The 25,808-nt window shown below is 37.9% G+C and overlaps 2 protein-coding genes across 5 annotated transcripts in view; both read right to left on the minus strand.

Annotated features, from left to right (window-relative positions):
- The window catches only part of ptp4a2b (protein tyrosine phosphatase 4A2b), a 29,078-nt gene extending 23,896 nt beyond the window's left edge, over nucleotides 1–5,182 (minus strand). The window contains exon 1 of the mRNA XM_051871669.1: nucleotides 5,015–5,182. The gene's annotated coding sequence lies outside the window, so the exon portion shown is untranslated. The remainder of the gene's footprint in view (nucleotides 1–5,014) is intronic.
- Nucleotides 5,183–7,135: 1,953 nt separating this feature from the next.
- Nucleotides 7,136–25,808, minus strand: part of col8a2 (collagen, type VIII, alpha 2) — a 59,466-nt gene continuing 40,793 nt past the window's right edge. For 2 of the 4 annotated variants that reach the window (XM_051873591.1, XM_051873590.1), the window contains exons 2-3: nucleotides 14,538–14,718; nucleotides 7,136–11,220 (exon numbers count right to left, since the gene is read on the minus strand). In XM_051873591.1, coding sequence (XP_051729551.1) covers nucleotides 9,308–11,220; nucleotides 14,538–14,691 — 2,067 coding nt within the window. In that variant the 5' untranslated portion in view covers nucleotides 14,692–14,718 and the 3' untranslated portion in view covers nucleotides 7,136–9,307. Of the gene's footprint in view, nucleotides 11,221–13,525; nucleotides 13,924–14,537; nucleotides 14,719–24,232; nucleotides 24,284–25,808 lie in introns of those variants that run through there. The other 2 variants (XM_051873592.1, XM_051873593.1) reach the window with 2 other exon arrangements.

Here is a 25,808-nt window from a genome sequence, read left to right on the forward strand (position 1 = left end):
AAATGCAATTTTATAAAACAAATGAAAAAAAAAAAAAAAAAAAAAATTATAAACAATACCAGGCTTGTTTTGCTTGTTTGTAGGGCTGCACAATTTGGCCTGAAATTTTGTGCTAATATATTATTTTGACTAATTATTTTTATTATTATTATTATCATTATTGCTAAATAAAAATATTAAACCAAATAAGAAATATTACTGTTGTAATAACTTTCATTATTAAAGTATTTAGCATTAGTATTTAATTATAAATACAACTATAATAATTAGAAAATAATATTTAAAACTTGTATGACAAAATGTGGGGTTACCTGTTAACATGCAAGCAGTATGTCTTTAAATCATTAGAAAGGTCTAAGGATTTATAATCAAATATTATATTATTATGATAAAAAATCTGTCTCAATTTATTTTTGTCAGGAGGTATGCAAAATCAAAAATGGAGTCCATGCATTTAATATGAACTACGTGCCTCTTATGCATCCACTGTGGAAAAAAACCCCTGTACACTTAAGTACGCTGGAGAAAAACATATTGATTATATGTTTCCCTCAAAGTTCTTTAGAGAGAGGAATTATTTTTCCTATTTTCACCCTGAATAGAATTAAGTGAGCTTTACTTGGCGCTAAACATGTCTGTTTCATACTGGACGCCGGAGGGCGCCCTTGAGCAGATACTCCAAATACACGCAATACAACAAACGCTGTTCCAGGAAATCCCCAATGGGCATCATGCTATCGCTGTGACTGAATAAAAAGAAGGCAGAAATGCTTTGACTGATTAAACATGAATTAAAAAAAAAGACAACTACAACAATACATGGTTTATATGTTTTCTTCAAGCCTTCTCAGGTATTTCCGTAATAATAAAGTATATTTATAATCCAATACTAATCAAAATGCTATTTCAAACACTCAACTGACATTATGAAGTGAGTTGAGTAAAAACACATTAAATGTTGTCTTTTGTTAGAAAAGAAGTTCATAAAGGCTTCTCATGTTTGGAAAGTTTGTATATTTGACGTGTGTTGCTTTTTCTAATGCAGTGCTCTCAGATGGAGCGTCATTTACTACTGATCACAGAGCAGCTCTTCACTAACACGCTGTGTACATATTTATATAATTAAAAAAATCGCAGCCTTTGCGATGTCATAATCGCACTAAATAAGCCAAATCGCGATTTCGATTAGATTACGATTAATCGTGCAGCCCTAATCAGAGGGGACATTTTCAAATGGTTGTCTCCTGAAAAGCATATATATATAAAATGTTTTTGATCCACAGGTCTGGCCAAGTAATAAAAAATAACATTCCAATTAATTGCAGGGGGATGAGTGATAAATCATTAATGTGTTGATTTTAATAAAGACACGGAACTCTCATTGCACGGCAAGACGCAACAAACGTGCGTCACTCTTTTACTTTAACTGAATGTATTTTTCTTTAGAGAAAACCAATCAAGAAAAGCATGTGCCTATAGCACCTCCTAGTCGTCATTATATAAAACACAAAGGAAAACCCTACATGAGATATTGCTTTATAACTTAACAGCTTCAACTAAAAATATACACAAGCTTAACTAACAGAAATGATATAATTATGTATTATATATAATTATATATCCAAAAATGATGTAAGGAAACAGTGGCAAAATATAAGTTTGAAGGGAGTAAAGCCTGTGTTTAAAGGCTGTTAAGGAAATGTAATTTAGCCAAATAAGAACTTTCATTTTAAATAAATGTTAATTTATAAGCAGACTTTTTTTATTCCTTTGTGCAGTGGCTCAGGAGATGAGTCTTTTGAGTCTGTAAAAAAAAAGTTAAACTTAAAATATAAAACCAAAGATTTTTTGAGGTAATGTAATCTTGTTAAAACAGATTTTATAAAATTGGTATCGAAAAAAGTATCGTTGAGGAATCGGTATTGAAGTCAAGGTATCGGTATCGAAAATTTTTGAACGATACCCAGCCCTAGAAACGAGTGCATAAAAGATCAGCAGTTCACACACAGTTCCATATAATTGAGGAATGAACAAACATCTCAATTTAGGCAAATATCTTACTTTTCCAACTTGTTTTGGAGAACAAAGTAAAGGCAAATCTTTAGATTGCCTCAAGCCTAGGTATGAAACTGTTACTGAAACTGACTCGACATCTGCAAATTAAACAGGTGATACAGAAAAACAGCAACTTATTCGTACTTCTCAAAAGTAACTAACACCTCTGCCTCATTTAGTTCGGTTGAATCGCACTAGAGTTCATTGTCCCCATTAGTGCGGTTCGTTTGGGCAAGTGTGAATGCAGTAATCGCACACGGGTGTGCACCAAAAGCGGATCAAACAAGCGTACTGAGACCATCTTTGAAGAGGAACTCTGGAGCGGTTTGCTTGAGATGTGGAAACAATCCGACCCAACAATATCATAATGGGAAAGTTTTTGTCTAAAAAGCAGTAGTGTCTAATTTTGTGAGTGAGCACATTTGTTCCCATAGTTGAAAACCAAAGAGCGCCTCTTCATCTTAAAATGTTGTGTAATTGAGCTTCTCCGTGCGAGAATGCTGTCCCGACGAAACCTTGATTTCGGCTTCTTGCACCTAAGGTTATGTTCATACTTGGCATGTTCACAGCCAGCATCTGTTTTACATTATAATCCTATGGAGTAAACAGTGTTTTCAAAAAAAGTCCGGTGTCTTTTTCTGCAGCTCAGAGCATCTTTTCAAGTTGAAAAGAGTTAAACTTTTCCGCGGAAAAAAAAAACATCACCTGTTAACGTTAGCTAACATTACGCTGCATTCACATGGGGCGTCGGCGTTAACACTTCTCATTTACTTTGAATGGGTGACGTCATGCATTGCCGAAAAGAATTGTGGGTTCCGTCGCGTTGCTTCACTCACGTTGCTAACAGCAGAAGTTGAAGATTTCTCAACTTTTCAAGCGCCAATGCAGGTGTCAGCCAATCAGATCACAGACTGGCTGTTGTACTATGATGGTCACGTCAGCTTAAGCTTCAGACACGCCCTCCGTTAAGCATTGACACTGATGCCCTGTGTGAATGCAGCGTTAACGTTCGCTCAGCAACAGTTACGAATACCGTAACCAGCTGATTAGGCAACGCTTGTCGTTATATGCTAGCTGTTGTTATAGCAGCAAAAGACGTCCTCGGCTGCTATTTGAAACCAAACGCTGCCAGCTTCTTTTTTTTTTTTTTTTATAACATTTATATATGCTCTCGACACAGTTAGCCTACTAGACAGGGCGTTTGGATTTGACAGAGTATTAATACGAATATAGTAAACCAGTGTAAATACTGTTAATGTGACAATGTGTAGCCTAGTTTCACGTTGTTGTTTTTTTTATGAAATGATATTTCAATTAAAAAAAATATTAATGCATGTATGTAGATGGATAGACATAAAAATTGTCACTTCAGAATAACCTTGTGGGCCCTTAAGAAAATGTACAGAAAGCTCTAAATAAAATAGGCTACATGAAATCTATCCAATATCTCATGTTTACGGAAGTTATTTTGCTCACATTTATTTTAAATTGTCCCAATGTAGCAAACACAAAAATTCCATCAAACTACCAATGTAATGCCCATATAGGTATAATAACGGTGAGTAAGTTGTGAAAGAAATGTTACAGTGCTATACTCAGAGGCCTATAAGTTACCTGTCCAATAAATCTATAGATAATGTAAATGTAGATAAGAGAAGGTCAAAGCAATAAAAAGCAACCTTGTCACAGTTTCAGGACTTCAAACAATAAACAAGAAAAAAACCTTGTCATGTTAGTGAAATAACTCACCTTATATTACGCATACCTAAAACATGTTCTAAAACATGTCCTGACTTGTTCCCACTTGGCAATTTTTACAACTTCCATCCGATTTTGGCAAGAATGCCTGCATGTCCCGTCCCAAAGATAACAAGGCATACACCACTGACCAAGACCTGTACAGTTTCCTTGTATTGATTACACAGGAGCAGGAGGAAAACAGGTGGAGGATGAAGCCAGGTGACTCATCAAATACTGCACATGGCACCTGAATACAACATCTGGGATCATGTCATTAATAAGCACAATTCCCATAAGTGAACCGGTTTAAGTCAGATTCCCCCATACGTCATCTTACCTGCTCTACAAGCATGGCATTTAAAAACTATCGGCTTACCAGCTAGTTTACTACGCAGTTCAGATCTCATGCTGGGTCATCCGCTTACAGTTTAACCACGCGCTGGATATGGGAATGATCAAAGACACGAGTCGGCTTTAAAGGGTTACCATATGTCATATTCACATTTAAAATAAAGCAAACGTGAATATGAAAGAACACGCATGTGAATTGGCAAGGTTTGTGGTACAGTAAAAAGAATTTAAAATTAAGGACTCAAATCTTACACGCTTTGCATAACCATTGAGCCACTGAAATCAGGAACATTCTGGAGTTTACGATAAAGTGTTATCTGACAGTTAATAACATTAGCTCGCTGGCTAACAGTTCAATCTCACCCTCTCTGACCCTTACAGCCGGTCAAATAATGATAAATGACCAAGTCACTATTATGCATTATGTTTTGACACAGAATTAACCATATATCCAAATATACAATTAAAAGTGTAGCGGCAAATAAACTGTCTGAGTAACTTCTTGACACGGTCTTTGGCTGATGATGAGACCGCTAGCAAGCGGCTAGCCAGCGCAGTACAAGGCAGTTAGACAGCCTGAGGAGAACTCCAGACCCTTCATAAATCAACGAATATAGGAATGAGCGACAAACCGTCCCTGGCACGGTTAAAACCGTCCAGCCGTTAAAACAAATAAAAGACGATTATGGAGTTTCCGTTCAAACATACGCGGGCAAATGGCTGCCACCCTCGCGAGCTCCTTCACCGGCTGAACGCGAGCTTTCACAGCTACACTAGAAACAGTCAAACAAACGTCTCGTGTAATCGTTTTTAACATCGTTCTGCCATATTAAGAGACAGAAGGCGAGTGGTAATATGGGATACTTACAAAGAACGGGCCAAACATTGAAATCCCTTGGCAATCTCCGGAGAAAGTGCACGTAGAGCCGTAACCGCTATGAGGGTGAAGTCGTATTTGTCGTCCTCAGTGAAAACTGAATTGAGATGAACTGAAGGGGAGGAGCCAGTGACTGCGTCATCTTTGCGCAAGAGCCTGTTGACGTTTTAAGAAGACTTGTGGATTTTATTTACACATTATTGTAAAGTAATGTGTAAATAAAATCCACAATTCGTAAGACCGTTTTGGCAAATTGTTTGTGATTTTATTACAAAGAATATTGATGGTCAGTTTGTTGTTATGGAAATATATATTATTTGGACTCTTGGAGAACTGTAAGGACAGGCCAAGCGCAGTCAATTTTATATAACAAATTTTATTTTTTAATGGCAAAATTTCCTGTAGTTTTCCTGTAAAAAAAACAAAACAAAAACGTTTTATGTATTTTAAGAAAGAACTGGAGCCTTATATTGACTCAATACGATTTTCTATTAAGAAAAAAAGTTAAAACATTGAAAATTTGTAAACGTTTTAATATTTTTAAATAGACATTAAGACCCCTCTAATGTGCAATTGTTGACATTTATGATGTCTTTTCTTTTCAAATATATGTAACATGACTTTTTGTTAATACATTTTTTAAAGAGGACTTTATTCCAATACCTTGTGGAAAATTGAATATTGTTTATTTAATCCAAGAAAGAAAGAAAGGAATATATATATATATATATATATATATATATATATATATATATATATGCATACACATACATACAAACACTTTATTCCAATACTTTGTGGAACATTAAATATTGTTTAATTAATCCAAGAGAATATAATTACAAACCCTTTTTTCCGATACTTTGTGGAACATTAAATAGTACTTTATTATATATATATATACTGTCAGATCAAAATTTATTTAGACACTTTGAACATTTCATTCATTAATACAGTTTATTATAGTGTAAAAAAAATGGTAATAAAATATGACAGATCTCAGAGTTAAACTGTGTCAGAATTTTTTTTATCTTAATTATGTCAGATAACACTAAAGCAAAACATGATCAGGTCAAAGTGTCTGAATCATTTTTGGTCCCAAATTTTTATCAATTTTACTGGTAGTCCACTGTATGAAGAATATATATTGGGTATATTATTGGGTATAATATGTCACAGTTTACTTTATTTTGCTATCCTCACTTACATAAATGAACTATAGTGTCCTGCACCCACTAGTAAAAATATATAAAAAATTATATCTAGTGTCTGAATAATTTTTGGTTTGACTGTATGTATATATATATATATATATATATATATATATATATATATATACTTTATTCCAATACTTTGTGGAACATTAAATATTGTTTAATTAATCCAATTAAATATATTTACAAACACTTTATTCTGATACTTTGTGGAACATTAAATATTGTTTAATTAATCCAAGGAAATATATTTACAAACACTTTATTCCGATACTTTGTGGAACATTAAATATTGCTTTATTATGTATTTCTTATATATATATATATATATATATATATATATATATATATGTGTGTGTGTGTGTGTGTGTGTATATATATACACACACACACACACACAAACACTGGATTAAATTAATTCATAATTATGCTTATTGATGTATGTAATTCAGATATATTTGGAACTGTAGACAAAAGTGGATGTATGCTTATAGGTGTGATATTTTTGAGCCACTTTTTTATCACAGGTGATCCTTCTTCTTGTAAGCGACAAAATGGATGTAAACTCCCCCTAGTGTTAGTCACATATTTTCTTTAGATGGGTGGATGTCTGAAGCAGAACAGCTTTAAGGATGTTTTTGAATATACTGAATGAGCTGATTAAATTGTAATTGTGTATTAAAGCTTTGTTCATTGTAAATATGTGGGCTCAAGCATTATTGCATAAACTCTGCCTCAGGAAATGATTTTAAGATGAGGTTTTAGCCTATTTCAAGGGGTTTATCCTGGCCCATCTCATGTATATGAACTGATAAAATATCTGAATTTGACTTGTCAACATCCCATCTATGATTACTAGCTCCTTTGATCTTATTAGGGAGAAAAACAAAAAACACTCTTGATCAAGAAAGTCTTTATTGATGATGCATCTGTACTGTCAAGTACTTGCAGATTTTGTACGAGCTGACAAAATATGTTCAATCAAAGAGTGCATTTAATACCCAAAATGGATTGCATAAAGTGAATGCAATAAGACAAAAAATCCTATAGATTGATAGATACATTATAAAAGAAAGAAAGAAAAACAACGGTAGTGTGTATTACAAACTCCTCGATGCTGTTAAATACAAGGTTACTTGAACGTTCAGGGTTTCGGTGGTTGGACATTCCTTACTGGACTATCACAAATGTATAAATATGCCTTCATTAAGTTCATGTGCAAATGGGATTGGTTGTTTCTTTTAATTTGATTGATAATGAACAAATATCCCATGGAACAGAATCAAGGCTTTTTTTTCCTAGTTTGTTTTGAATGACAAAAGGAAGACACATAGTCTAAGCAGATTTGAGATAATGCAGCACAACAAATTTTTTAAATCTTCAATCCATTGCACACAAATAATATACACTCATCATAGAAAATAATGGTCACAGTGTTAATATACTGTACAATAAAAAGGTCATCAAATACATGCTGAAATAGGAAAGATCTGGTGCTAAAAACGTCATTCCAAAGTGAATAATCTCCATTTGGAGCAACAAATGTCATATAACCATGTAAGGAAAGGACAAGTTCAGTGAGCGAGTGCGTTTAAGTACTGATATTCCTTTAGTCTGATTCAGGTTTCATCATCCTACATACTGGTCAAACAAACGGAGGCAAGATAATTTCTTTCAAGAGGGACTTCAAGCCTCCTTTGCTATTTTTCAGTCACTTCAGTAAATGGAACAAGGAACAATTTCTTTGTTTGAGGATGTTTATATTGTAACCTTTCATAAACACCACAGAAGCAGTGCTATCAGTGTGATGTATCCAAATCATGTAATGTATCAAAACGTAAAAGATTAGGACATGCATTGATTCATGTTAGTGTCAATCATACAAGTCTTGTATCACAATAAATGTGATACAAAACAATCAGTCAAATGTGTCATTGTAAAAGCAGCAATGAGAAAAGAGAATGTAAAACGTTTAGAGTACACAACGCAGTAGTTTGGATTTGTGGTGGAAAATTGATTTATTACAAAAAATTCAGAATTATATTTTCATACTATATACTAGATTTTTTTAGTAGTCCCTTACTCACCAATGTACTGTAGGCTATCCTAAGATTTTGATGAGAAGCTATACATTATGTATTAGCTTTGACGTGATTTTTAAAGTATGAAATTAGTGTCACAGAAATTGCATTTGTTTTTGTTTTGTTTTTTTTGTTTTTTCTCAAGCTGTCCTCTCGAGGCCTTCAGGATCGCTACCGATTCAAACCTGGCATGTCTTGAGCAATGAACTCTGTAAATCAAGTAATTTTCTTCTTAAAGACTCTCAAACACACAACGTAGTTGTCGCAGAAACAGACAGATTAGCACATAATTTTTGCTTTAACACAGTAAATCAAACAAAACATATATACCTAATGACTAAAGAAGATAGATATTCACCTATCTGCATTAAAAAGAAAAAAACAATATGGAACTGAGGATTATTCTTTAAATTACGGATGTATTTAAACATACAAATACAATAACAATGTTGTATAGAATGTCTGCATTCTAAAATCTGCAATGTGGCACGAATCAAGTAGCCTGTGTTATATGAAGGAAAAGATATAGGCGAATTTGACTGCAACCAGGGGAACATACAACCCCAGAGTCAACGTGATGGAGCTCAATGGGAGTCAGAACATTTGGCAATGTGTGCAGTCACACGGGTAAGTCTTTAAATGGTTACCTACACATTGCAAAGTACTTAATAGTCTGATTGCGATAAACAACAACAACTACAACAACATCAATAAAATAACACCATTATATCAACATCGACAAAAATAGCATAACAGTTATAATAAAATTATCATATAGGCAGAAAATAACAACACTTAAAAGTAAAACAATGATCAAATCAGACATTTGAAAGAGAGGGTTAAAACAGAGACACAGCATGAATTCTCCTTCCTCTGCTTCGAACTCAGCCTCTCCGTCATTCAGTAAGTCTTTCTTGTCATCTAGTTGCTGTTATTACAGATGTTTCTGCAGGGCACTTGAGCAAGCAATTCTCCGCTGAGACGGACCGTTATGTGTGGCACAGGAGGAACCCTGAGAAGGACGAATGGATGTACTCAGTGGAGTAGAGCCCGTTTGCTTGATCAGAGGGCATTTGCACCCAAACCTGGTCATTCTCCTTCAGCTCCAGTACCGCACTACCTGATGCCTGGTCCATATAGCCCTTTTTGTATTCATCATAGGTGTATGTGGCTGGCACATTGTTTTTATACAGTGCCACCCACAGGCTGGTTCCCTTTACATGTACATGATAAGCAAAATAGTAGACTCCAGGCAGTGGGCTTGTGAAGATGCCTGTGGCAGGGTTGTAAGCATTTTGCCCATTGTATAGAGTTCTGTCGAATTTGATTGGCATTCCAGATGGTGGAAATGGTGTTGTCAAAATGGCGGTAAAAGCAGGAGCCACGGAGGCAGAGAGCTCGGCCTGACCATAATTCGGCTTCTCACCATTTGGTTTTGAAATTGATTCTCCTACGATATTTGGCCCTTGAACTGCTAACTGATTAAAATCACCGTTAGAGGGGCCGGGGGGCCCAGGAGGACCAGGTGGACCTGGAGGGCCCTGAATACCATTAAGTCCAGGGGAGCCAGGTTTTCCTGGAGGTCCCTGCGGACCAGGCATCCCCTTGTCTCCAGGCTTTCCAAGTCCTTGGGGCCCTGGTGGACCTTGTTCGCCTTTCAACCCTGGAACACCCTGAGGTCCCATATGACCAGTGGGGCCTGGGAGTCCAGGAATCCCTGAATTGCCACGTGGCCCAGGGGGGCCTGGAAACCCATTCTCACCTTTCGGACCTGGTCCACCAATCAAACCAGGGTTACCTGGCAGACCAATGTGACCCGGTTCACCCTTAGGTCCAGGTTTGCCTGTGGCCCCGTTGAGACCAGGAGGGCCCTTATCCCCTGGGAAGCCAGGCTTTCCTGCGAGCCCACTGGGACCCTGATCTCCTCTAAGCCCTGGCAAGCCTGGAGGTCCTTGTGGGCCATTTTCTCCCTTTAGACCAGGCATCCCATGTTTCCCTGGAAGACCCATAGGACCTTGTAGACCTGGAAGGCCTGGCTGTCCAGTTGGCCCTAAATCTCCTGGAAGACCTTCCATGCCAGGTTCTCCTTTGTCACCAGGGGCTCCTTGTAATCCAGCAGGACCTCTGTCTCCTTTCTGTCCTACAAGTCCTGGTTTACCATAGCCAGGGGGTCCAGGAAACCCAGGAGTTCCTCTGGGGCCAGCATCACCTTTTGGGCCTAATGAGCCTGGAATACCTGGAACACCATCAATTCCAGGTTTTCCCAAACCAGGTGCCCCCGGCTGCCCTTGTAGGCCAGGGGGACCAGTTTCCCCCGGGACACCATGATCTCCTGGAGCTCCTTTATCTCCTTTTGGCCCCACTGGCCCGGGCAGCCCATCAATCCCTGGTTTACCCAACCCAGGGACACCTGGAGCACCTGGAGGTCCTTGAAGGCCACTGGGTCCCCTGGGACCTATTGGACCCGGCTTTCCATTGCCATTTTCCCCTTTAAGTCCTTGTTCACCAGGAATACCACGTCCACCTTTAGGCCCTGGCTCACCTCTTGACCCTGGCGGGCCTCTAGTCCCAGGTAAACCTGGTTTACCATTCAACGACAGACCAGCTGGCCCAGGTGGTCCTGGCTGACCTGGAAGTCCGCGTGGACCTGGCTCTCCACGAGGCCCAACCTCGCCATTGAGTCCTGGAAGTCCTTTAGGTCCTAATTTTCCTGGTAAACCTGGTAGTCCCGGTTTTCCAATCCCAGGGAATCCTGCAGGCCCTTGAGGACCTGTCTGACCATTGAGACCAGGTTTTCCTAAACCTGGTTTCCCTGGTAATCCAGGAGGTCCAGGTGGTCCCCTTGGTCCTGGTTTCCCTTGAGGACCTGGCTCTCCTTTTACATCCATCATGGGTGGAAATTCTGCAATAAAAATAAAGAAACAAAAAAAATTGGGGCCATGATTAAGCTTCATAACTAAGATCCAAGAAGAATACTTTGACAACATGAGAATTTATTGTCAATGACTCTTTACCATCATACAAATTATTGAATGGTTTCATCTAGAGGGAAGCCTAAAGTACTAGCAGGACTACAAATATGCATTGTGCTTTACTCCACATCATGCTCAAGTGTCTGCTCAATAGCAGCTGTGCAGGTATGCAATGAAGGCCTACAGGAAAAATCAATGTGTTTATGGACAAAACATAAACAAAGGACAAGGACAAAATTCTCAACAGCATTTGACCTCACAGGAATTTCAGGAAGGGAACTGCAGTGACGATATTTGCCAGCCATGTTTGGACTAAGAACCGCCAAACTATGCAAGTCAGGAAAACACTAGTAAAGTTGCAATTCTCAACAAAAAAAATGAGAAAAATGAGTTCAGACTTAACAGTACATTAAATTTAGCCTGTAAAATGGTCCAATCCACTGATCATACAGTGTCCTGACATATTCAAAAGTCCACGTGACTCAATTCTGAGAGAGAGAGAAATCTTTTGTCTAATCTTTAGCCAAACTGGTCATGTGCCTTATGATTCAGAAACTATAATACACAAATACAAACTGTTGGACTACTAGTATGTCATTTCTAAAGTAATTTGTGTACAGAATATGTTTAAAATATATTTCATTTAATTTGACTAATTATCTAACATAATTATCTCATAGATGTTATGGCTCATTCATAAGAGTTGTGTTCCATCCAAGCATCCATCCACTTCCGTCATTTTTTTTTTTTTTACATCCTCATCTGTAAGAGTATTAGAAATGTGTACTCTAATTGTGAAGCGCCCTCAAGTGGTACAATAATTTATAGCATAGGCCTAGGCATTCAGCATATGAGCTCAACAGGTTAGGGGAAAGGATTTAGTTCATTACACTTGACATAAATATACATTATTTTGTTTGTTATGTAAATTCTATTTACTTACTACATTTACTTACTGTAAGTCTCACTCTAACTCTGTTACACACTTTTTATTTCCTATTAGTTATCCATACCCAGAAGCATGTTTTATTTAGGAAGGATTTTTTATTTTTTTTTATTTTTATTTCTGTCTTTATAAATTTATTTATTTAATGAAAACTGCCTTAGGTTTAAACTGGATAAGCACTGTGTAATATGACAGACACTTCTCAAAACAAACTCCTTGTTTCATTCTTCCATTGTCCACTAGATGGTAGTAAGCACACAGCTTTTCTTTAGAGATTTCTTGAGTCATGAAGGTCTCCTATACACATCACTTTAGTTTGTTTAAATTCTCCAAACTTTAGGTACATTAATTGCAGTTTTCATTACATGTTCCTCCTTGATGAAGTGCAAAAGCATTGAAGTAATTTAATAGAACTGTAGTACCATGATACATGTCCAAATACTATGGTAAATTTGGGTACTTTTTAAAGAAAAACTATAAAAACTGTAACTTGCACTATGTAAGTCAAATACACACATACAAAGATGAAAAAAAAAAAAACTGACTTTTTAAACATTCAAAAAGTTACCAGATGCTGAGAGAACCAATTCTTCCAAAAAGGCCAATCACAAGCAATCTTTATCAGTATGCCACAGACATGCCAAGACCTCACTAACAAACAGCAGAGAAATGTACACAGACAACACTGTCTATATCTATAATCACATTTAGTTCACTGATTTTGATCATTTAGAATTCCTTTTACACAACTTATAGCACTTCAGAGTTTATAACTTTTTTTATAAGTTTGTCTGATAGATACTACCAATCAGTATACTTATAAAAGTCCTTTGAAGAGTATGAAAATTGACCATGTAAAGTCCATGTGAGTCCAGAACTATCCCACCTGACCTTAAAGGGATAGTTCACCCAAAAATAAAAATTCTGTCATAATTTACTCACCCTCATGTCAATCCAAACATGTATGACTATTCTTTCTGAGGAACACAAAGGAGAATAAAGAAAGTTTCAACAGTTTTTGCCCACTGGACCCCACTGACTTTCATTACCATATATGGACAAAAACACATTCTTTAAAATATCTTCTTTTGTGTTCCAAACAACATGAGGGTGAATAAATGATGACCAAATTTTCCTCTTTGGGTAAACTCTCCCAAAGAGCTGAACTAGCAGTTAGCCAAATACAACTATCTTACTCTATACTCTTTTCTTTACTGTATTTTATCCTTCTCCATTTACCTGTGAATCTTTAGCACATCAAAACAAAGAGCTTTCCATCTGACACCTACCCTGGATTTCTCATTAGCCCAAGGCTCTCTTGACCCCTCCTACTTGTTTCTGACACTGTTTTGACACACCCTTAGATTCCCTTCAGGTTTGGACTATATGGACCTGTGATATACTGCTCCAAAGGGAGGTGACTTCACCCCACCCTGTCCCTCTTTCTCCTTTTCTTTCACCTCCTCTGACACACTCACAATGCCCTCTCGTATATCATAGAGTGGAGAGAAGTCAGTGAACGGCAAACGGTTCTTGTCCTCTCTCATTGTTCATCCCCAATGCTCTCAGTCTGACAAATTTCTGGCTCAACTCCCCGACTCTTTTTCTGCCTGAAGAATCTCAGTCACCCAGGACTTAAAAAAGTGAATACACTAAACTGTTGTGGCACTTTAGTGCATATATATATATATATATATATATATATATATATATATATATATATATATATATTTCAGCTTTTAAAATAAAATAAAATGGTATTTTGATTCAAAACAATGTGTCTCCTGAAAACCAGCTTAAACAGCCAAATTCATTCAAGAACGAAACAAGTGTCTTTATGAGTGAGTCATCTGAATAAATCACATGATTATGACTCACTCATAAAGACAGTCATTTGTTTTGTTCCTGAATAAATCAGTATTTTCTAACAAATCAGTCTTATAAATGATTGAAGACACTTGGCACCACCTACTGGTGTAATGATGTAACCTGCAGAAAGAGTCACTGAAAAATTCCCACAAATGCACAGACTAACAGTCTGACCAGAACTAACACATTCATACCAAGTGATACAAACAGTAAAAACTCATTGGTGTCTGATCAGAACTAATCTTTCGTAAAAATAAGATATGTGGTGTAGTTGAGTGTGCATATATTCATACCTTAGTACATACACTTTAGAAGTCTGGGTAAGTATGATTTTTTTTTTTTTTAACAGACATTGAATGAATTGGTGGAAGGGGAATCTAGACAGATGCAATAATAGATATATAGATGATTTTGTTAATTTACAACACTTACCAAGATATTGGCCCTTGCCTTCTCTGAATGGTGGCCCAACAGGCCCTTTCATCATGGGCTGCACATATTTCACCTGTGGCATGGGGGCGTAACCCCCACCCAGGACATGATTCCCCAGCGTTAGCAGGACACAGAGCACTGTCAGCATTGTCATCGTCCTCTGAGATCACGAGCTTCCAAACTGTAAAGAAAGAAAGATCATTGATTCACTGGTTTTGGATCAAACAACATATTTACATCAGTCTTCTACATCACAATCCTGCCTTTTTTAAAAGGATTTATTTTTCTTTTTGCCCACAAAAAGTATTCTCGTCACTTCATAACATTAAAGTTGAACCACTGTAGTCACGTCGACTATTTTAACTGTCTTTAGTACCTTTCTGGACCTTGAAATTCCAGTTAAATTGCTGTCTATGGAGGAGTCAGACAGCTCTTGGATTTCATCAAAAATATCTTAATTTGTGTTACGAAGATGAACAATGGTCTTATGGCTTTGGAACTACATGAGGGTGAGTAATTAATGATAGAATTTAAATTTTTGGGTGAACTAACCCTTTAATGCTCCGATATACTTCAAGCAAAATCAAAGAACGAACTGGTGTGACGTCATTTCATACAAAATCAGGACAAAACAAAGTTTGTTTTCGGGAGCTCGATACAGCTTTTCCAGAAAAGTTCGCTCCAGCTGGTAAACACTTTTGAACTACCATTGGTCCATGGTGATTACGTAATCGGTAGGTGTGCTTTTAGGCTCCGCCTTCTTTGAGGTGGAAATCTTCTCCGGCTCATTTCTTCTATTCAGTCCGTCGAGGTCAGACACGAGTAAAAACATGAAAACACTGGACAGCTGCTTTATAGTAGAAAGTGAAGTTGTAATTCTAATTAAAAGAGACATTGACACTGTTTTTCATGTTTAATACCGTAAAGCTGCTTGCTTTTAAACAACTATTGCTATATGAATAAAAGTGACATGACTTTACTGGAGTGCCAAATTGCAGAGCTCATGCAAACATATCCACATTAATATGATCCGATGCTTTCTTAACTGCTCTTTTTTCACTACTGTCATTTTTGTTATGTGTTTATTCTGTTATTGAGAGGAAAGGACGGCAGCACATATTCATTTAATCGCTGCTCTCAGCAGCGTGGGTGGCGTCAGGATGTTCGCTATCGCTAACAGTATACAGCTGGTCACATTTTTCTGACTTCTTTTTACCCTTAAGTGAAGAATGGAAAAGAACTAGCCTACTCATTGCATAATGTTTTCATCTCCTCTTATAGACCGAGATCTTTACTCCATGTTCTACTTATTTTTGGATACCTGATTGAGCATTCAGTTTCTCTTCACACTCCCGTTTATGTTGGCTTTACCAATGTGCTCGATTGGATTTCAAAGTCCTACGCCAGTCAGCGTTACTGCCAGTAAGTGTAATACTGAGTGACAGTGGCATACATAAACAGCTCTCCATGTGCTAGCCTGTTCAGTGATGCCTGGCAAAGGACATAGCACATGAAAGTTCTTCTCGGCTACCACATGGGCTACAAAACACTGAGAAAATAACCCCTAACACCGGTCCAAAACTGAAAAAGCAAAAGTAAAGCCCCTCATGTTAAACTTTAGAAGTGAAATGTTATTGTAGGCCTTGTTTCAGTACTTTGTGGAGAAAAATCACAGAATCGGTTTGGGTTCAGTTTTTGGGTTTAGACAAGCAGCCTTGTCAGAGGTACGTGGTCTCAGTCAAGGGCCTGTGGAGATGCTTACAATAAGAGCCAGGAGGATCTTCCTACACGGCTGGCTGTCGGACGGGTCACTGGGTAGAGTTATTGACCCCATACAAGTTACGCCTGGGCGATGAGGTACGGATGCCAAAGCCTAGGTAGGGCTCAGTGCCTCAGCGTTTGTTTAACCAGTCATTCCCCAAGACAGCTGCAGCTGTTTGCTTTAATTTACTGCAGGAAGGAATGATAATTTCATCCTCATGTTACTCGCACCAAATATTTACACAGGTTTGATCAGGTGCATGGGAGAGACTGGCTGGGAGAAGAGGGTGCTGATGGCATCATGTTGGGGTTTAACAGTGGGGATATTGAGGATGTCAGATTACTTCAGTCTGTCTGCTTGCATTCTCTTGAATGCTTGATACTGTTTGAGATTTGGAACAGGGGGTTGATTCATGAAACATTCTTAAAGGGATAGTTCACCCAAAACTGAAAATCTGTCATCAATGACATAAAAATGTTGTTCCAAACCTGTATGACTTTCTTCTGTGGAACATGAAAGAAAATGTTGCAATTTTCTTTTCTTCATACAATGAAAGTCACCCCTGACTTTGATTGCATGGACAAAACAGTTAAAAAACATTTTTAGGACAAAACTTAAAGAATTCAGATTCTTGAAAAAATGTTCTTAAAAATCATAATTAACTTCTTAAAGTTAGGATGACCTCCAAAGGTAAGATGTTAAATTAATTAATTTATTGGGTTGTTTGAAATATAAAGCATTACAACATAACACTATTCACATTTAATGCATATTACTATACAAACTTTTGGTAACACTTCAGTTTAGGGTCCAATTCTCACTATTAAGTACACTCTAAAAATGTTGGGTTGAAAATGGACAAACCCAGCAATTGGGTTGTTTTAACCCAGTGAATGCCTATTGTTTAAAAATTACTGTATTGCTTGCTTAAAATGAACCCAAAGTATGTTAGGTTCATGTATTAATATGTTTAATAAATGAACATTCATTAATAAGTTTAATGAATAACAATTAAACAATTAACATTTATTAAATTGCTTATTAATAAATGTTCACCTTTTGATTATTATTGTTGCCTCTAGTATGTGTTTTGGGTTCATTTTAAGCAAACAATACAGTCATTTTTTAACAATAGTTGGGTTAATAAATCTGCCCAGCACATTGGGGCAAACATTTAACCCAACCGCTGGGTCAAAACAACAAAATCGCTGAGTTCGTCCATTTTCAAACAGCATTTGAGTGTATAGTTGCTTATTAGCACACATATTACTAGGATATTGGCTGTATTATTTACTATTAGTACTTCGATATTATTAGTACTTATAAAGCACATATTAATGCCTTATTTTGCATGACCATATTCTACATCCATTATTATTATACCCAATACCTAAACTTAACAACTACCTTACTAACTATTAATAAGCAGTAATTAGTTTATTTTATTGTTATTATTAGTTTAGTTTATTGAGTGAAAAGTTGTGGTTAATAGTTAGTTAATAGTGAGAAATGTACCCTAAACTAAAGTGTGACCAAACTTTTATTTGTATAATCTGGCAAGTAAATTCTCCTGTGATAGTTAATGCCCTTAGACTATTTATATAAAGAATCTGACCTCAGACATATTTATGAACACTTGTGGTTCACTAGACTACACAACACACCTGGATGAACTGTCCTGTGCTCTGATTAAATGTGGCAGGTAGTTTATTGATTGAAACATCTCCCAATCCTTCACTTTTGTACACTTTGTTCTCTCAAGAGTACTTAACCTGTGAAGCTTGTGGGACAGAAGGGCTTAAAGTCTGCTGATCTTAAATTCTGTCCAAAAGTACATGGACATCCTATCCGTGGCCTTCACAGTTCACAGGTTTTGGTTTGCCGTTCTCAGTGGACCTGGCCAAGCCAAGACACATTCATAACCTACCTCACTTCCTATTTCAATGTGCTGTGACAGCTGAACTCTCTCTCGTAACCGCAGGTTTGAACACAGAAACTCACTAGTCAGCCCGACTGCATCTGCAAGCATGAGACCCACAGGTCAGCTCAGCTTTCTCCACAGTGCCACAGCTCGGCAAGAACCTCTTTAAAATCTAACCAAAGGTTAATGGTGCCCCTTTCTCAAATATAAACCATTTCCACAGTTTAAACAGTAAGAGGCTCCTGTAAGGATCATGTCAAAGAATGTGGACATTTGAGGCACTTTCTATGAGGGTACAAAATCATGTCTGAAAGTATTTTTTTCTTTTCAACAAATGATCAGTGAAAGAAGGTGCACATACTAGTCGATGAGTTGAATCAACTCCACAGCAACTACATAAAGTTATCTCTTAACCATTCAGAAACGTCCAGATGCATTCTAAAAGTTCTAACTTCTTCCTGAGTCTCTCCATCAGTGTCCACCATCGGGCCAAACAGTTCTTAGAATGGTAAGGAACGGTTCCAGTTGTGTTTTCATTGGAGCCTGGTACGGCACGGCATGATTACAAACCGTTCTCGGCCCAGAATTCGTGCTGGTAGAATCCGTGAAGTGATGACGACACACAGGATTGGTCACTTGTCTGTTGCCTGACTACCAGTTTCTCCGTAGCTGGCTACGCGCTCTATTTGAGCGACGTAAACACAAATTAATAATAAAATTAAAAGAAATATCTAATCATCCGCCATAACGCGGTCGTTATTACATCTCTTATCATAAGTAAACTGTTGCGTTACCAAAGCAACGACTGACGCTTTTATATTACATTCCAAAAAGCAGCCGTTATCAGCCCCACAGTGGAAAATGAAACCGTAACCGTACCAGTTGGCCCGGATCGGCACAGAATGGAACAGTTACGCAATGAGAACCGTTCGGCCCGATGGTGGAAAAGCGGCTAATGTACGGATGAACACAGTTACTGACAATCGTCATTTTGGCTGCTTGAGATTCTCCAGCTTTGTTGTTGTTGAGCAACCAAAGAGCGAGCTGTTAAAGCTCCACCCTCTCTTGGAAAGTGGGCTGGGAGCAGGACACATACAAAAACGGCATGTTTTTTTGTTCACACCCAAATAGGGGCAAATTTGACAAGCTATAATAAATGATCTGTGGGGTATTTTGAGCTGAAACTTCACAGACACATCCTGGGGACACCAGAGACTTATATTACATCTTGTAAAAGGGGCATTATAGGTCCTCATTAAATAATAGTATATCTATCATATCGAACAGTTCTAAAAAAAAAAAAAGTGCATCTATTCAATCAATCATTCAATAAAGGAAGACCAAAGTTGTGTATTGTAAAAAGTGTCTTATCGAGACAGATACTCAAAATGCCTGTGATGACCTACAAAGGCAGCATGCAAATGGAAAGTTAACAACATTTAGTCTGTACCTGTGTTGCATCAGTGGAAATCAAAAAAGAAAAGTATGGCAAAGCACATGTCCATGTTAAACCACATCTGCAGGGAACCTGGTCCAACTGCAGCTCCTGCACTAGCTGGCCAGAGAGATTAGAAAAAAGCCAGACATGGTCAGACTCGCTGTGTTTTCCCAATCAGCAAGACTCCAAACGGGGCACTCTGCGCCTGTTTGCTTTGCCTAATTCACTGTGGTTCACTGGCGTTTCCCTCTTTTATCATTTTCGATTTTCGTTTTTATTGTTATTCTTACTGGAATTTCGGTTCAGGGCTCTGCTGGGCTCCGGCAAGACAATTTGGGGCTTTGCTCCGGCCTTGAAGCCCTCCTACAGTGTGTAGCGTAGTTTGATGCTTTTTTGCCACCGTGAGCGCCATACAGCGCTGCGGTTGCCATCTTATTTTACTGCCATGTAAGGATGTGCAGTCCCAAAAACGATGAGTGAGCCTGTGTAATTAGTCACGTCTGTGTGAGCATCTGTATTTCTGCTCGCTAAAAAACTTGCTTCCTCCTAGTTCTCACATGTAGCCATTTCCCCCTCCAGGAAAAACATGATCACAAGTCAAAGTCACAAGGAAAGTAGAGAGGCCAAGTGTAAGAAAGAAAGAGTCAGACAAACAGAAATGGGCAAAAACAGAAAGCGACTGAGAGCATTGGTGGTATACAGCCAACTTAGTTAGGTGTTGAATAGTTGGCTGTCGTTGGTGGTGGTAGGGGGGGCGGACGGCTGAGTCTTTCTTGGGGGTTGTGGTATTGTGGGAAGGATAATTTAGACGTTTTTAACCATGTGCCTCACTCTGAGCAGGCGTCTTAACACTCAAAATGATCACAATCAGACATTACCCCTGTTCCACAGGCCGGTACAATCTGTTTATCTAATGTTTTTCTTGAAAAGCTCTGCAGACACAGTAAAAAAGTCTCACGCAATCTGTCTGGCCAAGCGCTCGGCCATGCATGCGCACACTCTGTGTTTACAGTGCACAGCTGAGGTCTAAAACATAGATAAGCACATAACGATGGGCGACTGCCAAATGTCTACAACACAAAAAATAAGGCGCTTCTGAATAACTAAAACCAGTCACAACCACTGAAGGTAAAACCATACGAAAGGACAATAAAAAAGGAGAAATTTGGCAAAAGGTGGTGAAGGTTTATCTAAAACAGATTTATAAAGAAGCACTGAAGTCACTTGCACATTAGAATTTACGGTAACAGCTACCAAAATTCAAAACAGAAGTTGTTTTAATAGCAGAAAGAGAAATAAGGAAGCATTTGTCCCAGACATTACAAACTTTATGGCTTTCCCATAGCGAGTCGGCCTCCAAATCAGAAAATAACAGAATAATAATTCACCAAGACCAAAAATGAGCTTTAAAAGCATATCCATGTAATTCACCTCTAATCGGTCCTGTGAAACTCAATCAGAAAGTGGACTGTTCTCATACAGGTCTTTGTACGAAAACAGGAAAATAAGAAGAACACAGAACACATTACTTTTACCTATACCACTTACTCTTACTGCATGCTGGCAGAAAATAAGGCAAAACACTGCAGGGGCCAAAACCTACTTGCAGTAATCTCTAAAAACAACATGGCAGCTCAGGTGGTAACCAAGACACCAAAACTGAGTGAGCCACAAGTAAAGAGAGAGTCAGACAAACAGAAATGGGCAAAAAAGGAAAGCGACTGAGAGCATTGGTGGTATACAGCCAACTTGGTTAGTTGTTGAATAGTTGGCTGTCGTTGGTGGTGGTAGGGGGGCGGACGGCTGAGCCTAAATAGCTCAAAAGAAAGCTATTCCCACTATTCATCACCTTAAACAGATGTCCCTTTCCATGATGTTTGAGAAATGTACACTTTAGTTCTCAACTAAAAACCACAAATAGTGTGTTTTGACGTAGAACCCGGAAGCGCTGCACTACGTCTACAACGTAAACAGTGTAGGAGTCTGAAAGGGAAGAGAAATTTTTTTTTTGAATAAAGTTGTTATTTTTGTTTTTGCACACAAAAAGTATAAATGTCTTGGTTTGGAACGACACAAGGGTGAGAACTTAAACTAACCCTTTAACATGCATTTCTTTCTATAGGTGCATCCATTATACTGCAGAGATAACGAGTCAGCGTCGTCAGCTTCATCTTTGCGGCCGACACTGACTCAGAAAACACTAGGTTATTAAAGTGATACTTCACCGCTTGCTAAATGGGCTTTCAATAAAACTTGGCTGCCAATGCAGTAGAAAGGCAAATTTTTTTGAAATCAGTGCTACCTGACTAGAGACAACAAAGAAAAAAAGCGGTTATCTTCCCTTTTGCAAAATAAGTAGGAAGACTTTAACACCCATAATGCACTGGGCATGTCACCATCCAAGGCCACTCCCACCAGTCTGCTATGGATATGCTTGACCAGAGTCAAATACTGCCTTGCTTTAGTAGGAAATACTTCTTAGCAAACTTTTAGTTATAATAGTGTCGACTTATTGTTCCCGGGTGCAAGAGTTCAAAGAGTAAATGTTTAGTGGGAGTGAATTATTTTCAGTTTCCAGTGAAGGATCCAGCATGTTATAGGCAGTGGCTAAAGGCTGCAAAGAATCATAAATATGGAGAGAACGGTGTGATGGAAAATCTGAAAAACCTCAGTTTTTGTAGTCAACATTTCAAACTGGATGACCACGAACAGTGTTTTATTCCTAACGGAAGGGAAAAACTGAAAGAAACTGCCGTTCTGTCAGTTCTACCTGAAGTAAAACGCCATTGTGTACAGGTAAGAAAGCTGTTGCCGTTGTGTTCCATTTTTGCCGTTTAAAAAGTAAACAAAGTATGACATATTTTTCAGTGATAAACCTACCCTTACAATAACAGTTCTGTTAATAACCCTCTGTCAATCCGACTGTACATGGATTTAGATACAAAAACGCGGAAGTGTAATATGTAGTTTTCACCTAAGCCCTGGAGCTGTCAAAAGTAAGACTTTTGCTGAGAAATAAACATGAATTTCTTAGTCCAGGCAACACAGAGAACGAGTAAACATTGTTCATTTACATATACTACAGACATTGTAACAATACAAAGCGGGTTGAAAATTGGCAAAGTTAGACTTTTTACACTAATAAATTATTAAAATGTTCAGACAGTCTCCTTTCTATTTTATCTGACATTCATAATTATATAATTATTACTTTTGCCAGTGCACTGCGTTAAACTTTATGTATGCGCATACTTTATTCATCTCTGTAATGTAGCACAATATTAGCAATGTTAATATTCTTTCTCAGCCCAGCCACTTTCTGATACCACCTACAGCATATATTTAAGTAATGAAATTAATATCATAAACATGTAACTAGTCGACTAATAGCTTAAATGAACCACTATTAATATTACTTTATTTTCAAATATTAATAAGCTGTGAAGTTTCATTTTTTCAAATAGTAATAATAATATACAAATACATACTTTTCAAGAGTATTATGCATTTTATGTGCCATTATATAATGTAGAAATTAAAACATTCTCATATAATTTGTGCATCAAGAATATATGAATTGCATTTGTAATGCATTCATGACACTGAGTCTCAAACCAACATATACAGTGTTTTAGTGTTTTATGAACTTAAGAGGCGTGTGAACGTAAATGAAAGTGTCTGTGTGTGGCATGCGAGAGAGCGTGTGTGTTTTCACAGTACAGGCACATGTCTGTTTGATAGGCACCATGCTTATGGAGTCAGTGAGAAAGGCGGAAATTGGGTCTGAGAGTTTTATTCCATAAATCAACTTTTCACCACGAGTTAAATCTCAGGAGGGACCGAACGGTGCTTAAACTGTAAAGGCCTCCCCGCCTGCCAATCATATATCACTCCTTTTTTCCCCCCTATATACACTATGTAAACGGCTACCTTAGTAACCATACAGCACTGCGTAAACATTTAGGAACGCGGTGCTCATTTTCAACACATTGCACATTTACTTTCTCTGATTGCATGGCATATTAGCGGCCACCGTGACCTTCACCCAGTGTGGATATTAAAATGGAGGTTTGGCTAAACTGGCTCTCAGAGAGCATTTCTCAGACACACTGACCTACAGAGCAAGTCTCAAAAGCAGACGGTTAATATGCAGCCGCCCCCCCGCCCTGACAACATTTAACAGAATCGGTCTATAAATCATCTATTTAATGCTGTCAGGGTCCTGCTGAGGTGTGACTTAAGCTGCCATTTTGTTCCTCGCCTCTTTCCTTTTTTCCATCAATGGGGCCTCCAAGCCTGCCCTAGGGCCCCATAGACATTATGCAATGGCTCTAAAGCCAACGCTCCTGTCAAGTTAAGTGACAGATAAACAGTGAATTCAAGTGCCGCACTTCTACTGTTTAACAACTTTAAATGGGGTTTGTGGATACTGTGGGAGCATGTTTTTCTCAGGTAGTTCAGATGAAGCTCCCTCTATCGTGCCCCTGAGGAAATGTTCTCTTAGACACAGTAAATAACAGACACCGTTCATCTTAGCTGTCTCGACTTCTTGGCTGTGTGAATGATGCACATACCTTTCGCAGCCTCGGGAATTTCTTGGGTTCCTCTGGTTTTCTTGCACATGCCTTCTCAGACACACACATGTAGAATACACAAGAAGTGAGTGTTTAGGTTACACCAGCTGGACCATTAGCACAGGTGCTCCTATAGGTTAGTATGGAGAAATTACTATCTGTTTGGGTTTTTAATCAGAAATTAGCCACTAGGGGTGTCTGGGGTGCTCTGTCTGAGACCATACTGAACATATGTTGTACTACTATCCCTACTTCACTGTACTCTTTATTGATGACTCTTTTCAGATTTAAAGCTTTATTAGCATGATAAACAAGGGACTGCATTGATAAAGCCTTACATACACAAACACATTCACACCAAAACTTTAACTTGTAGTTAGTCTGAATGTTGTGTAAATTTAGTGAATATAATACAATACTTTTAGATCTAGATTTTAATCCTGGGAAACACTAGCAGCTTGCTACGCTACAAGCATACACTAGACGAAGTAGGCTATTAAAGGGGTCCTTGAATATGATTTCACTTTAGTTAGTGTGTAATGTTGATGTTTGAGCATAAACAATGTCTGCAAAGTCACGACACTCAAAGTTCAATACAAAGGGAGATATTTCCTTTTACAGAAATTGCTTTTTAAGGACTACAACAAACGGCTGGTAGGGACTACAGCGAGCTTCTTCCCAGGTCAGTGACATCACAAACCCCAAAATTTACATAAACCCTGCCCCCAGGAAAACGCAACAAAGGGAGTGAGGCCATGTTGTTACCATGTTGTCATTTTACACCAGACTGCTTCACAAATGAAGGTCAATTCAATGCTGGTTTTGCACAAAAGATTAACATGACGGCACATGCTAATCAATGAGTTGAATCAGCTCCACAGCAACTACATAAATTTATCCACTAACCATTCAGAAACATCCGGTTGCATTCTGAAAGTTGTAACTTCTTCCTGAGTCTCTCCATCAGTGTCTGACTCTGGCTTGGACAATGTAAGGCTGAACACAGTTACTGACAATTGGCTGTGTGAGATTCTCCAGCTTTGTTGTTGTTGAGCAATCGAAGCGCGAGCTGTTAAAGCTCCGCCCTCTTCTGGAAAGCGGGAAGGAAGCAGCAGCTCATTTGCATTTAAAGGGACACACACAAAAATGCTGTGTTTTTGCTCACATCCAAATAGGGGCAAATTTGACAAGCTATAATAAATGATCTGTGGGGTATTTTAAGCTGAAACTTCACAGACACATTCTGGGGACACCAGAGACTTATATTACATCTTGTAAAAGGGGCATTATAGGTCCCATTTAAAGCTACCATCAAGCTATACTTTAATAAATTAGCTAGCTAAACTACAAGCTATTAACAAGAAATACTAAAATTTAAATACTAATAAACTTAAAAAGACAGTACGTAACAATAGATAATATGATATACAACAGCATTTGACTAAGTGGCAAATGATGGCAAAAAAGTGATGACATGCTACTGATGAAAAAAACAGCATTGAAATAGCAAGAAAACTGCATTATTTTGAAAGTGACAAGCCTGTCTTCCTTTCCTAGCTAGGTGTGTCTGTTTTTG

The sequence above is a fragment of the Ctenopharyngodon idella genome, chromosome 19, assembly GCF_019924925.1.
Source record: "Ctenopharyngodon idella isolate HZGC_01 chromosome 19, HZGC01, whole genome shotgun sequence".
NCBI lineage: Eukaryota > Metazoa > Chordata > Actinopteri > Cypriniformes > Xenocyprididae > Ctenopharyngodon > Ctenopharyngodon idella.